Source organism: Ichthyophthirius multifiliis (assembly GCF_000220395.1).
Source record: "Ichthyophthirius multifiliis unplaced genomic scaffold scaff_1120509250324, whole genome shotgun sequence".
Classification (NCBI taxonomy): domain Eukaryota; phylum Ciliophora; class Oligohymenophorea; order Hymenostomatida; genus Ichthyophthirius; species Ichthyophthirius multifiliis.
The window spans coordinates 12,337-27,201 of NW_004086856.1; the positions used below are offsets into that span (position 1 = coordinate 12,337).

Genomic DNA, 14,865 nt, shown 5'->3' on the forward strand with positions numbered 1-14,865 from the left:
TTTTTTTTTATTATATATTTTTTATATTATTGAAATATCATATTTTTAAAAATAAAAAACTATAATATAATATAATTAATTATATATATAAATAAAATATAATAAGTATTAATAAAGAGAATTCTTATTTTTAAAAAATAAATTGGTTAAATTTTATAAAAGTATTTACACTTATAAAATATATATTAAAAATTTATAGTATTTATTAGCACATATTGTAAAAAATATAAAGTTTATAAAATATATTTATTTAATATATTTTAAAAAATAATATTATAGATTTATAAAAAAAATTAAAACATATCTTATAAATATAAATTAATTTTAATAGATTTTAATTATTATAAAGCATCAATAAAAAAACTAATTTTATATAAAACTTTAAGAATAATATATAAATATTTTGAGATTTAGAAGATTAAAATTTTTTTAATTTTTATATTTTTAATTAATTAAAAATTTTTTGGATAATTCGAATATTCAAGTATTAAATATATATATATGTTAAAAAAACAATCTTTGATTAAAAATAAAATTAAATATTTTATAGATTATAAATACAAACTAGATTTTTTTTTTATTTGAAAAATTAATATTTAAATAGAAGAGGAATTATAATATTAAAATAAAATTATATAAATATTTTTTTTTTAATTAATAAGAATAGTTATAAAGTATTAAAAATTAAAATATTTATAAAATAATATAACAAAAAATATCTATTTTTATTTATAGTTTTGATAATATTAAATAATTTATTTAATTTAATTTAATTTAATTTAATTTAATTTAATTTAATTTAATATAATTTATAAATTTTTCATATTATTTAATTTATATATTTTAATTTTTGTTGTTATATTTTATAATTAATTTTTTTTTTTGTTTAATTTTTTAATAATATATTTTATAATATATATTTTTATATGAAATTTATTTCTACTATATATTTCATAATTTATTTTTTGATAATAATCAATAAATTAAAAATATTATTAATACATATTTTTTATAATTTATTTAATATCTAAAATATATAATATAATTTTCCAAATTAAATAGATATATTAAATATATATTGTCTTATAACTCATTATTTTCTATAAATATATTAATATTTTTTTTTTATTTTTTTGATTTTTGATTTACATTTTTCACTACAATACTAAATACATTTATTATGGTTTTTTTTAAAAAAATTAATCATTAATAATCCTTTTTATATATATTTTAATCATTTTAAATTTTTAATTAACACTAATATTTAGTCCAATATATTTAGATGTCTGCCTTTTTATTTGAGGTAATTTTTAAATATATTAAATATCTGATTTTTAATATTATGATACTTTCATCGTATCTTTCCTTATTTTATAACTAGAGAAATCCGTTTTATTTTTAGTTTAAAATATAGATATTAATATTAAGAATACATAAATATATTAAATAATATAAATATTTCAATTGCTTTAAATCTATATATTTATAAAATTTGTTAAATATATATATTTATAAATAAAATTAAATAATTATTAAATTTAAATAATTATAAAAAATATATATTTAATTCATTTTAATTATAATAATTGTAATCTTCCTAATAGAAATACTTGTTTTTATTATGACGATTATATTATTCTAAATAATTATAAAACTAATTGAGTCAAATATAATGGTAAAAAGTGCTTTTTCACATGAAATTTTCAAAAAATATATTTAAAAAGTAATATAATTTAATTTATATATTACTTTTTTTTATATTTATTTTATTTTATTGCAGTTTTTTGTTTAAAAAAATAAAATATAATATATAATTATTCATTTTTTCTCGCCATTTATTTCTTTTAGTTTATTTTTTAAAATTGATTAATGAAAATTTAATAATAAATATAATATAAATTATTCTGTTTTATTTAAATTAATTGATAAATATATATTATATGTTAATATCATATTAATTAAAATAATTTCGATTTTAATAACTCCAAAAATTTATTGTTTTTATGAATTATTAAATACATTTTTTTATATATCTTAATTTTATTTATTAAAATTTTCCTTTTATCTATTCAAAAAAAATATATTTATTTAATTTATTTGTTTATTAAAATATTTATTAGTTTTATAATTGTTTTTATATAAAATGAATTCAAAATAATTATATGACATATAAATAAATAATATAAAATCTCATTAAATACAATTACCGTATTCAAATTAATAAACAAAGTAAATTTTAAAATAAATAAAACATAAAAAATAATATTAAAAAATGTTTATAAATATTGACCAAAAAGTGAGCTTTATTTCAAATAAAACAATTAATAGTTAAATAATTAAAGCATTAATTAATAATATAAATTAATGTTAAATAAAATATAATCGCAATAATAATAAATATAAATAAATAATAAATAATAATTGACAGAATCAAAAAAAACTCAAAACAAAAAATATAAAATATTTTAAACTAATTGTAATAATTTGAACTCATTTAATTATTATAAATATAATCTAAACCATAGTTTAAATTAATAAAATTTGATTAAATTTGGATCTTAAACTAATAATAGCAATAATATTGAAATGTTAAGTTCTCAAAGTAACATTTCTAAAATAAGTAATAGTTCTAAATTTGGATATTAAATAAGAATCTCTTAAAAATAAATCTAAAATAAACCAAAAATTTTTAATGATAACGTAAATATTAATTATAAATCAAAAAAATATATATATTTCAGAAACCTATTATAAATTACGAAATTTAAACACAGACAAATTCATAAATTTATGCAAATGAACCAACTTAAAAATAAGAATTAATAAATTAATATGTATCCTAATAATATAATAATAATTTGAAAAATGAAGCATAAAATAGTGTTTAATAAATATAATCAAATTAGGAATAGTTTAATGGTTATATAAAAAATCTCCCTTATAAATAAGAAATAATAAATTAATATATATCCTAATAATATAATAATAATTTGAAAAATGAAGTATAAAATAGTGTTTAATAAATATAATCAGATTAGGAATAGTTTAATGGTTATATAAAAAATCTCCCTTATAAATAAGAAATATTATATTAAGTTCATAATTAAAATATTAATATTTTTAACGAAAAAAGTTATATTTAAAATAAAAAATAAACTCCAAATTAATAATTAAAACAAAATATTTATGTAAGTTAATAAGATATCGATTAAAAAAACAAATAAAGTTTAAATAAATTTTAATTATAAAATAAAAAAGATTATTTAAAAGAATAAAAAGAAACCTTTAATTTTTAAGAATTTGAAAAAGAACATTAAAATAATAACATAGAAAAACAATAAAACATAAACATAAATATAAATAATAATAATACACTCTAAAATAAAAATAATATATATTTAAATAAATAAAATAATATAGATAACTTTTAAAATTATTAAGAACAAAACTTAAATTAATAAAGTTTATAATCATAAAATTCTTCTTTTTAATCTTTATTTTAATCTTTTTATGAATAAAGTAAAATAATGTTTTATTTTTAATTATAAAAAAAATAAAGGTTTTGAATCATTTGATAAATAATAGCATTTATGTAATTATAATTAAAAAAATTAAGTAATTATAAATTTTATACCTAATTATTAAAGAAAAAAATTAAAAAATAAAAAAAAATAGGAATTAAAAGATAAAAGACAACAACAAATTAATAAATAAAAAAGGTTAAAATTTATATTAGCTTTATTTACATTATTTTTGGCATCAATTATTTATAAAATAATAAAGCAAATTAAATGATGAAAAAATAAATTAAAATGAATATTTTTTATGTGTTTAAATAAATATTCTCTTTTTTTTTTATTTCTATTAATATAATTCATTAATTTATTAATAAATAAAATATCAATTTATATCAAAAATTAATTTAATTTTTCATATAACTTTATAATGTGAAATTTTACTATATAAATTAATCTGTTTTAATTATTTTATTTATACTATATTTTATTTTATAATATATAAAAATAAAATATAGCTTTGTTATGAAAATATTTATATTTCTAAAAATAAAATAATTTATATATAATTACTTTAATTTATGTTAGTATAAAGAATATAAAAATTTTCTTAATTTTTAATTAATTTATTTATTTATTTGTTAAAATAATTTAATATTTTTTTTATATATATATATAGCAAATACATATATATAAATTAATTTATAATTTATATTTTTATTATTTATTCATTTTTAATTCTTTTCATTTTTTTTTGAATTTATTATTATATTTTGTTATTTTTAACATTAAGATATTTATAAATTTAATTTTAGTTATAATAAAAAAATCATATTATTTATTATTCCTTAAATAAAATGAATACTTTTTTTCTTTCTATGTAGATTTATATTTTAAATAATCAATTTATTTTTGATTATTATTCTATAAGTTATTTATAATTTTTGCGTTTTTTAACTAATGAGTTTATAAATTTGATAAATGTATTTATTTACATATACAATATATAAAAAAATTGTAAAAAAGAAAAAATAATTTAAAATAATGAAATTAATAGCATATTTTTTTTTTATTTTTTTTTTCGATATACAATAAAATAAATAATATATAAGCATAAAATAATAAATGAAAAAAGTTAAAGGAATAAAAATTATTATTATTTAAATGAATAAAAACTATAATGTTACTGATAATATGAATATAATATAGTAAAAAAGTATTTAAGTTTAAAATGAGTTGTCATAATATTTAATAAATGAATAAATTAGAATTAAATATAAGATTTAATATGAAAAAAATTAAAAGCGTAATTAAGATATATAGAAATTTAAAAAATAAAAAAATATAATAATTTTTATTTATTAAAACTTTTAAACTTCTTGATTAGGGATAATATATTTTTTTTTTTCTGATTTTTTTCTAGATATTTATTTAATATAAAAAATAAATAAAAATTTGATATTTTAAGTATTATAACATTTATAAAATTGAAATTTAAAAAAATGTTAAATTAGTTTAGATATACGATTTTTTATAATTTATTTTTTAAGATTTCGTTTTTTATTTTTTCGTTATTTTAATATATTATTTCATTATTAAATCTTTATCTTTTAAACACCTAATTCAACATACTTTTTCTTATACTATATTTTTCCGTTTCTTAAAAGTTTATCTCTTAATATATATTTAATTATTATATTTTTTCTTTACGTACTTTTTAATTATCTAGATTTTTACTTAAATTGATCAAATAATATTTATATCTTTTTTTTTATACTTCTGTACTTCCAGATAATATTTAGATATTTCAATCCGATTATTTTCATATTTTATTCATAATAAATTAATATTCTCATCTTCTTATTGTGAAGATTCTATGCTTTGCAAGAAGGAAAGCTAAGTAATAAACAATAATATATATATATTTATAAATATATATATATATATATATATATATATATATATATATATATATATATACATATATGAAATTATTATAGTATTAGAGAATGTTTTTGGTATTTAAAGATACTTTTTTTTCTTCTAAAAAATATTCATGTGGAATATATTTTTTAATTATTATCTTAAGTAATACAAATTTGATATTAAAAATAATAAATTTATACTAATAAATAGTTTATGATTTTTGTTAAATTTTAAAAAATAGTATTTTTGTTAAATTACTATTTATAGTAATGATTTTCTATTATTTTTTAGTTTAGTAGTACCTTTATTGGTTAGGCAATCTTAAATAGTTTATAAAATAAAATACTTTATTAAAATTTTTTTTTCTTTAATATAAAAACATGTTGTATTTGTTCATATTGTTTTTTTTATTTTTCTATTATTTTTATATAAAAAAACAAAGAGAAATAAAAATAAACAAAAAGAACATGAAATATTTTTATAAAGATAATTATGAATTTAGAAATATGTATTTATATTAAAATCAATATTTAGTTTCCTTTTTTATTAATTATTATTTAATAATTAATACTAAATATAATAATTTATTTGAAAATTTATTATACATTTAGCGTAAATACCATCCACAACATCAAAATTAAATAATTTATTTTTAATAATATATAAATTAAACTTCATATTAGACTTTCTACATTTAATAATTCGTTTAAAATATATAATTCTATTTTACATAAAATATTAATATTGCAAATCTATACTTAATTTTTTTATTTGAATACAAAACACTAATCAATTAAAATATAATTGTGTATTATTTTTTTAAAATTAAAAAAAAAGAAATACTATAATTTCTAGATCAGAATTAAAAAAAAAATTAAATTTTTTTTTTCTTAAAAAATTAATTTTTTTTTTTCTTAAAAAATAAAAAATTTAAAGCTTATTTTATATGTATATATATAATAATATTCCATTTTTTTTAATTTTAAAAAATAAAAACAAAAAAAATAAAAAAAAGCTTCTTCATGATTATTTTGACTTTAATACTTTTACAGTAATTTTATCTTTAGTACTTAAAAAAAATAAAAAAAAAAATTATCTATATTTAAAAAATTAAAGAAATTACATAACATATACAATACCACCCCAACCTGATAGAATATCCCTATCAGCTCCGGCTAATAAAGCTTAAGCAACTACATCTTCAAGTTATTCAGGGGTAAGATCGTCTCTCCACATAGATTCACATGAACCAATCAAACCATCTCCTGCAGTTCCTCCAACTTAAAAATTTTCATTTGTACTAGTGCAACCAATAGAATCATAACTAGCTACCATTGGGGTTTTTCCATCTTCTAAACCTATAACAATAGGTTAAACAAAATATGGACCCCATCTTTTTTCATATAATGCAGCGGAAATTAAATTAATAAAAGTTTCAACTTTCATATCTCTATTTTCTCTTAATCTGTATAAATTTACTTTAAACTCCATTTAGCGATGGCTTTTTAAAAATTAATTTAATATTTATATATTTTTTTTAATTTACAATGTTTAAACGTCTGTAGCAAGTCCAGTTAATCCCAAAAGTATATTATCTTATATTTTAAATACTTTTTAGAAATTACAAGCAACAGTTTAAAATTATGCGCCCAAACGGCGATCACATGATATTGCTACACATCCGTTTCCTTTCATTCCTATCATTGCTCCTCCATTATATTCAAAAGGATTACTCATTTTTTTATTTTTATTTTTTGTTTTTATTTATTCCTAGACTTTTTTTAAATATTTATTGATTTTAATTATATTTTTTTTTTTATTAAAATTCTTTTATTTATTAATATTTATAGGTCTTATTGTTGATTTTTTATTTATAAAATATAATTTATTTATTTATTTTGATTTTTAAAAGATATTATTTATTTCAAAATACTCTCTGTTCTTTGTTTTAATTTATTTTAATTATTTTTTTAATTTTTATAATAATTTAGTATTATATTCTACTTAATAATGTTAATAATAAATTAAATATTTTCTTTATAATTTCTAATATAAATTAATTTTTTTTATTAAAAAAAAAAAAAAAAACTATGAATATGTCTTTTAATTATATTTTTAATAAATATCAAGTATATTATTAATCAAAATAAAGAAAATAACTAAAAAAATAGTTTTATTTTATTAGAAACAAATTTAATTAAAAAGAATATTAAAATAATAAAAAATATTGTTTATTTCTTATATATTTATAATTTTTAAATTAATTTTTTTAGTATAAAAGCAAACTTTTGATTTGTTAATTGATTATTTATATAAAATATTTATTATAAATATATGTATATTTATTATAAAATATTTAATATACTATATTATAAATAATATTTTTATAAAATATAAATAAAAAAATGGATACTTTTGACTTTTTACCTAATCATATATAAGGAACATTAAGAACTTCTATATATGGATTATTAATTGTTCATTTATTAATATTTTTTATTTGGATCATACTCACTATACCATCTATTGTAACTCCATAACCAAAAAGTTTTAATAAGCAAGTTGAAGAAATGATAAAAGAAAATAAAAAGAAATAGCAATGAATAAAAAATTTATATTATATTATAAATAGTTATTATTTTATTTTATTTGAACAAATATTAAATTTAAATTAATATTAAAAATATAAATTCAATTTAGTAAAATAATGTGTAAATTACATTTAAAAAAATATTATTTCAATTTATTTTTTATAATTAAATCAAAAATTTATATGTGTATTTAATAAAATACATTTTTATACTAAACTAAGTGCATAAAATTCATTTTACATTTAATATTATTATAATTTAATAGGAATCATTGGAATTTTTACTAATAAGAAATAAACATATATTTTCAAAATAATATTATAAAACAAATAAATATACGAATATCAATAACTAATAAAAATAATAGAAAAATTAGTTTTTATTCATAATAATTATTGATATTTATTATCTTCCTATATATATTAATGCAAAAAATTGTTAAGTAAATTCAAACATAAAAATAATATAAGATTTAAAATATAAAAAGATTTTATTTTTATATCCAATAAATTTTATATTTCTATGCTTGAAAGCAAAATATTGTTTTTTTAGAAAATTATTAAAATAAATATTTATTATTTATCATAGTATTTTTTTATATTATTTATTTTATACAAAATATATTATCTGCAAATGTAAAAATAAATAAATATTTTTTTTTCAGAAAATTTGACGATTATATTTTGCTTTAAATATTAGGTATTTTATTTATAAAATATATTTTAGTAATTTAAAATATAATTTTTGTTTATAATTTGTGAAGTTCTTATTTTATATTTCAACTTTTATTTAAACATTTCATTTATTAATTTGTTTAATTTCCTTTAAAACATTGTTTTATTCTTAATAGTTGTAAAAATATATGTTATATTACCATTTATTTTATAAAAAAAATAAGGAATTTTCAAATTCTAAAGTTCATTTTTATTCTAATTAAAGAACATAATTAATTAATTAACTATTCAGGCAATTTTGCCTATTTCATGAAATTAATTAAAAAAAATATATATTTATAATTTAATGAATATTTTAAACATAATTTTAAATTAATATTATATCAATTATATTTATAAAGTGACTTTAGTTAAAATAATTAGACAATAATTTTGATTATAATATGATTGAAGAAAATTTTAATTTATTTGCAAGAAAAAATTACTTATTACTTTTTCTGTTTTTAATATTTTCATAATTTTAATTATTTTAAAGGCGTATATGAAATTTATGTACTTATAAATATTTTTAATTAAAGAATTTTATTTTAAAGTTTATAAAATACTTATTTTTAATTCATAATATCAGTTATATAATTCTCATATACACTTATTTGCCTAATTATTTCCCCTTCTTATTATTTTTCTTTTCTTAGATTTAACCAAATCACTCTCTTAAAAAATGTATTTATTTATTTAATTAAGATATTTATATCATAAATAAATATAAAATAAAATAAAAATATTTTTAAATAATTAATTAATTTTAAAATTATTTTTTTATTTGGATAAATCGCATAAAAAATTCAAATCTATGCCCAATCATCTCTATAAGAACTGATTTGAGAATTTTAAGAATAATGCACCAATACATATTTTAAATAATTTTATATTTTACATTTTATTTCTTATTAATATTTTTAAAATTTATATTAATATTTAGTTATATTGCTTTTTTTTATATAATCTTTATTTAAAAACTCAAAAACAGTCAAGATAAATTAATAAAGGCCTATTTTTTGATTTTGCATTTAAAATTTTTTACAGAAAATATAAAAAAAACACTACGAATAAATAATAATTGATTAAGTTTTTATTTTAAGCTTCAATATAAATTTTAATTTTTTGGTTTTTTAGATTTTTTTTCAATATAAAAGTTTTACAACTAAGATGAGCTACCCATCTAAAAATATGTTTTACAAATATAATATATTTTTAAAATTAAAATTACAAAACAATTATAATTAAAAAGAAAATGAAATGAAGAATATACTTTTTAAATAATTATTATTAAAAGAAATAATGGGTTTATTAATAATATTTAATAATTAAAAAATAATTATTTTTACATTTATATTTTTTATTTTTTTTATAACTTAATACTTAGTTGTATAGATGTATTGGATAAATATTATAATTAAAAGTTTATTTTATAAATTTTTTTCAAATGTTATATGCAATTTTTTTATATATATATGACCATTTTTTATTTTTAAATGAAGCTACAAAATTGTAAATCTTAATTTTTTTGATAAAAATCAATTTAAAAATCTTCTATTTAAAAAAATAAGTTTATAGTAAACCAATTTAATCATTTTTTTGTAATTATTTAATTTTTAAAGGAAATTTTTTACATTGTTAATGTTAAGTAAATTTGTTACTTTTTTAGTTTACATGTATTGAAATATTTTTTTTTAAAATAAAATGAAATAAATTTTTCTGTTGTATATTTATTTAAAGTAATAAAAAAATATATATAAATTTATCAAATAAGGATGAACTAAATTATGAATATATGAATTATATATAATGATTTTTTTATAAAATAATGAAAATATAAACTCATCAATAAATAATAGCTTACAAGATACAGAAAATAATCAAATAATATTCTATTAAAAGACTATATTTACTTAATTATTAAGTCTCCTATTGTTTATCACTAACTGCATTAGTTGATTTTTTTTTTCCAAAAACAGCAAAATAGAAGTTCTTTTTTTATTTTTAATTTTCAGTATTTAATCTTCTGACTCTTCCAGTTGGCTAAACTAATAAACTAACTTACAAAGTAGCTTCTTAAGCAGGCTCCATTAGTTCACATTAAATGAAAAGATTTCCAAGTTAATTAGCATTAGAGGCATTAGTGTTAAGTGAACATAATTAAGTATAATCCATGACAATATCATCTCCTTTAAAAACAACTTTTTAAAGTTATAATTATTTAGAGTAGGAATTATCTTTAAGCCAAATATGAATGAAAATAGATTCTCCTACTTTAAAAACGGTTCCTTTAATTTCTTGCTAACAAGTTTAGTCTTAACAAATTCTTCCAGAAGTGTCCAAATCTGCTATAATAACACATTCTTAACCTGGTTCACATCCGTCTGTAATCTATTTTGAAATGTCAAAAGAAAAAAATTGCACTACTTCTCTACCTGTATAAACGGAAACATTAAATTTATGTTGCCTTAGAAATTTTCTAGAATGACCCATTTCTAAAGCAAATTCTAATAATTGGTAAATGTGCTTAGTTTCAGAAAAATTTGTTTAGGATGCCAGTTAAAATACGTCTATTAGTTTTATTCTTATCAATAATTCATAAGGATTTTTTTATGTGAAGTAATCTTGTTTTAAAATCTCGAATTTTTGACTATTTTCTGTCTTTATTTCTAAAATAGTTTTTAATTTCTCAATACATTATTATGATATTTTAGTTCTTTATATGTCTAAACTAACATTTACTTATATATAATTGATTCCTTTTTAATCTACGAAAAGATCACAATCTGCTATGACAATAACTTATGTAATGTATTTGAAAATTTCGAGTTCGCATTAATCGATTTGGGATCCTATATTTTCCATTACGCAAATTTTTTTGACAGAATCTAGATAATAATTTTCTTTGCAGGAACAAAATTTCTATAGGACGATTTAAGCATTTTCGTCTTTACATTTAACGCATATACCTTATTAACAAATACATGATTCATGACATTTTGTAGGAGAAGTGCAAATTTATAAACAAGAATCATTTATGGAAACCTAAAAAAGGTTGGGTTCGCAAAAACACAATTTTTAATTCTGCAAAAGCTCATCAGAGCATGTTTATATGCATGAAAATCCTTCTTTTAATTAAAGTAAATTACCATTTTCACATTTACAATATGTTTGAGGAGAAGGGCATTATTCGGAGCAAGATTATTCTAATGAAATTTTTATATAAGATTCTTCACATAGACATTGCTAAGAAATTTATGAAGTAATTTCGTTTTCTAAGCATACTTAAGTACATGTAAAATTTTAAGGACGTTCAAAAAAAGAACCAGAGCATTAACAGAAAGATTTTATAGGATAAAGCTATAAACACTTATCGGTACAGGTTTCACCTTTTGTTATGTAAAAAGGAGACGAATTACCTCCACATGTGCAATAATTATCATAATCTTCTATTTATGTGATTTAAATACAACTAAGAGGGCATTAAGTACCTTAAATAGGTTATATAGTGCCTTAACAGGAACATACAATTTTAGGTGGATATTTTAAAATGCATTATTAAGAACAATCTAATAATTAGGAAATTAAAAAAGGTTAACCACGTCTACATTAACACATTTAATTTTCCTCTTAAATATCATAACAATATTAATCACAAGTTTAATAAAAAGGAATATTAAATATTTACCCTAAACAATTACAGGAATATGTTTATGAACAAAAAACTTAACAAGATTATTAAGAAGTAATATAAAAAGTTAAAAAATCACATAAACAAGCAACTGTTGGAGTTAATTATAATTCGCATTAAATAGAACATTCTTAAGAAGTTTTAATATCTTTAAGAGTTATTAAAGATTCATCTTAAATACATTAACATTCATAATCAGGTGGGTTGTTTTTTACATCATCACAGAATTTAGGACAGCTATCGCTTTCGCTTTCAGGAATATCGAATTCTTCACCATCACACAAGCAATTAGTAAGCGAAGGAAACTCTGTTTTACATTTTTATGTACATTCTTTTTATTCTTTTATTTCACTAAAAACAATCATTTAATCATTTTAAACACACTAGCATTCATAATCAGGTGGGTTTTTTTTTACATCATCACAGAATTTAGGACAGCTATCGCTTTCGCTTTCAGGAATATCGAATTCTTCACCATCACACAAGCAATAGTAAGCGAAGGAAACTCTGTTTTACATTTTTATTTACATTCTTTTTATTCTTTTATTTCACTAAAAACAATGATTTAATCATTTTAAACACACTAGCATTCATAATCAGGTGGGTTGTTTTTTACATCATCACAGAATTTAGGACAGCTATCGCTTTCGCTTTCAGGAATATCGAATTCTTCACCATCACACAAGCAATTAGTAAGCGAAGGAAACTCTGTTGTACATTTTTATGTACATTCTTTTTATTCTTTTATTTCACTAAAAACAATCATTTAATCATTTTATACGCACTAGCATTCATAATCAGGTGGGTTGTTTTTTACATCATCACAGAATTTAGGACAGCTATCGCTTTCGCTTTCAGGAATATCGAATTCTTCACCATCACACAAGCAATTAGTAAGCGAAGGAAACTCTGTTTTACATTTTTATTTACATTCTTTTTATTCTTTTATTTCACTAAAAACAATCATTTAATCATTTTAAACACACTAGCATTCGTAATCAGGAGGATTTTTTTTTACATCATCACAGAATTTAGGACAGCTATCGCTTTCGCTTTCAGGAATATCGAATTCTTCACCATCACACAAGCAATTAGTAAGCGAAGGAAACTCTGTTTTACATTTTTATGTACATTCTTTTTATTCTTTTATTTCACTAAAAACAATCATTTAATCATTTTAAACACACTAGCATTCATAATCAGGTGGGTTGTTTTTTACATCATCACAGAATTTAGGACAGCTATCGCTTTCGCTTTCAGGAATATCGAATTCTTCACCATCACACAAGCAATTAGTAAGCGAAGGAAACTCTGTTTTACATTTTTATGTACATTCTTTTTATTCTTTTATTTCACTAAAAACAATCATTTAATCATTTTAAACACACTAGCATTCATAATTTTATTATTATTAAGCTTTTTCTTGACATATTTAATCGCATTATTCATTTTAATTTATTATAAACTCTTCACCATCTTCACATAAACAATACTATTGACTAGGATATTTTTCGTCACAATTTTTTTAACAATCTTGTTCATTTTTCACATCTTCTAACAAGAAAACTTTATCTTTTGAATCACATAAACATTAAAAGAATTTATCTCCTTTTTCTATAGCTATTTTGCATTATTCATCACAATTTTAATTTCCTAAAGCTATTATATCTATATTATTATTACATGTACATACTTTTTCAATTGGAAACAAAGAATCACATTTTCTATTACATTCTGATTAGTTTGTTATTTCTTCTAATAAAATTGATTTGTTCTCATAATAGCATTAACATCTAAAAGTTTATTTATTTTAAAGAATATCACATTCATAATTACATTTCTAATCATTTTAAATATAAATTGTTTTGTTTATTAATGGGCATTCACATTAGTAAGTATCATAATGGGGTTAAGTATTTGTTATTATAATAAAAAGAGATAACAATAAATACATTTTCATTTTTTTTATAATAATTTATTTTTAATATTTTTATAATTTTCTCTTTAATTTATAAATGTTTAATTTGATTATAATATAAAAAATTTATAATAAATTATAAATATTTATTATAAACAATAAATATATTTCTTAAATGAAAAAACTGATTATTTTGAAATTAAAAAAAACTTCTATCTATAACAAATTTATTTATAATAATTTCTATAAAAATAACTTTTGTATACATATTATTATAATTATATTTATATAAATTAAAATTAATATCTTTTTGAAAAAACATAAAACTTTAAATATAATAATAATTTATAGAAAATATAAATATTTATAAAAATATTTCTTTATAATATCTGATTTAATATATAATTATTTTTTAACTTATAATTTTTTCTTTGTTATATAAACATATATTTTACTTTTCATATGATTTATTTTATTTTCTTATATTTTTTTAAACCCTATAAAAATAAAA

At 16.0% G+C, this 14,865-nt stretch overlaps 2 protein-coding genes across 2 annotated transcripts, besides 20 other annotated features; both read right to left on the reverse strand. All coding sequences in view use genetic code 6, as the record gives it.

Moving 5' to 3' along the window:
* The first annotated feature begins 751 nt into the window (after nt 1-751).
* Nucleotides 752-812: a microsatellite.
* A 24-nt stretch (nt 813-836) lies between these two features.
* Nucleotides 837-910: a microsatellite.
* Nucleotides 847-909: a microsatellite.
* Nucleotides 890-924: a microsatellite.
* Nucleotides 890-927: a microsatellite.
* Nucleotides 928-1,516: 589 nt separating this feature from the next.
* Nucleotides 1,517-1,554: a microsatellite.
* Nucleotides 1,555-1,732: 178 nt separating this feature from the next.
* Nucleotides 1,733-1,775: a microsatellite.
* Nucleotides 1,776-2,386: 611 nt separating this feature from the next.
* Nucleotides 2,387-2,422: a microsatellite.
* Nucleotides 2,423-2,805: 383 nt separating this feature from the next.
* Nucleotides 2,806-3,095: a microsatellite.
* Nucleotides 3,096-3,978: 883 nt separating this feature from the next.
* Nucleotides 3,979-4,018: a microsatellite.
* Nucleotides 4,019-5,428: 1,410 nt separating this feature from the next.
* Nucleotides 5,429-5,502: a microsatellite.
* Nucleotides 5,503-5,610: 108 nt separating this feature from the next.
* Nucleotides 5,611-5,650: a microsatellite.
* A 114-nt stretch (nt 5,651-5,764) lies between these two features.
* Nucleotides 5,765-5,798: a microsatellite.
* Nucleotides 5,799-5,827: 29 nt separating this feature from the next.
* Nucleotides 5,828-5,867: a microsatellite.
* Nucleotides 5,868-6,309: 442 nt separating this feature from the next.
* Nucleotides 6,310-6,364: a microsatellite.
* Nucleotides 6,365-6,441: 77 nt separating this feature from the next.
* On the reverse strand, nt 6,442-7,180 carry IMG5_065490 (hypothetical protein). Its single transcript, XM_004036900.1, has 2 exons — nt 6,565-7,180; nt 6,442-6,510 (listed from the first exon to the last, which is right to left on the reverse strand). Exons 1-2 carry the CDS (start codon nt 7,176-7,178, stop codon nt 6,462-6,464), a joined length of 663 nt encoding a protein of 220 aa, XP_004036948.1. The 5' UTR covers nt 7,179-7,180; the 3' UTR covers nt 6,442-6,461.
* A 566-nt stretch (nt 7,181-7,746) lies between these two features.
* Nucleotides 7,747-7,836: a microsatellite.
* Nucleotides 7,758-7,819: a microsatellite.
* A 2,754-nt stretch (nt 7,837-10,590) lies between the features above and the next one.
* Nucleotides 10,591-13,805, reverse strand: IMG5_065500 (hypothetical protein; the record flags this gene model as incomplete). The annotated part of the gene is made up of 5 exons (XM_004036901.1): nt 10,591-11,136; nt 11,488-11,714; nt 11,895-12,134; nt 12,516-12,943; nt 13,021-13,805. 5 exons carry the CDS (start codon nt 13,803-13,805, stop codon nt 10,591-10,593), a joined length of 2,226 nt encoding a protein of 741 aa, XP_004036949.1.
* Nucleotides 12,623-13,837: a microsatellite.
* A 641-nt stretch (nt 13,838-14,478) lies between these two features.
* Nucleotides 14,479-14,520: a microsatellite.
* A 281-nt stretch (nt 14,521-14,801) lies between these two features.
* Nucleotides 14,802-14,847: a microsatellite.
* Nucleotides 14,848-14,865: the final 18 nt, after the last annotated feature.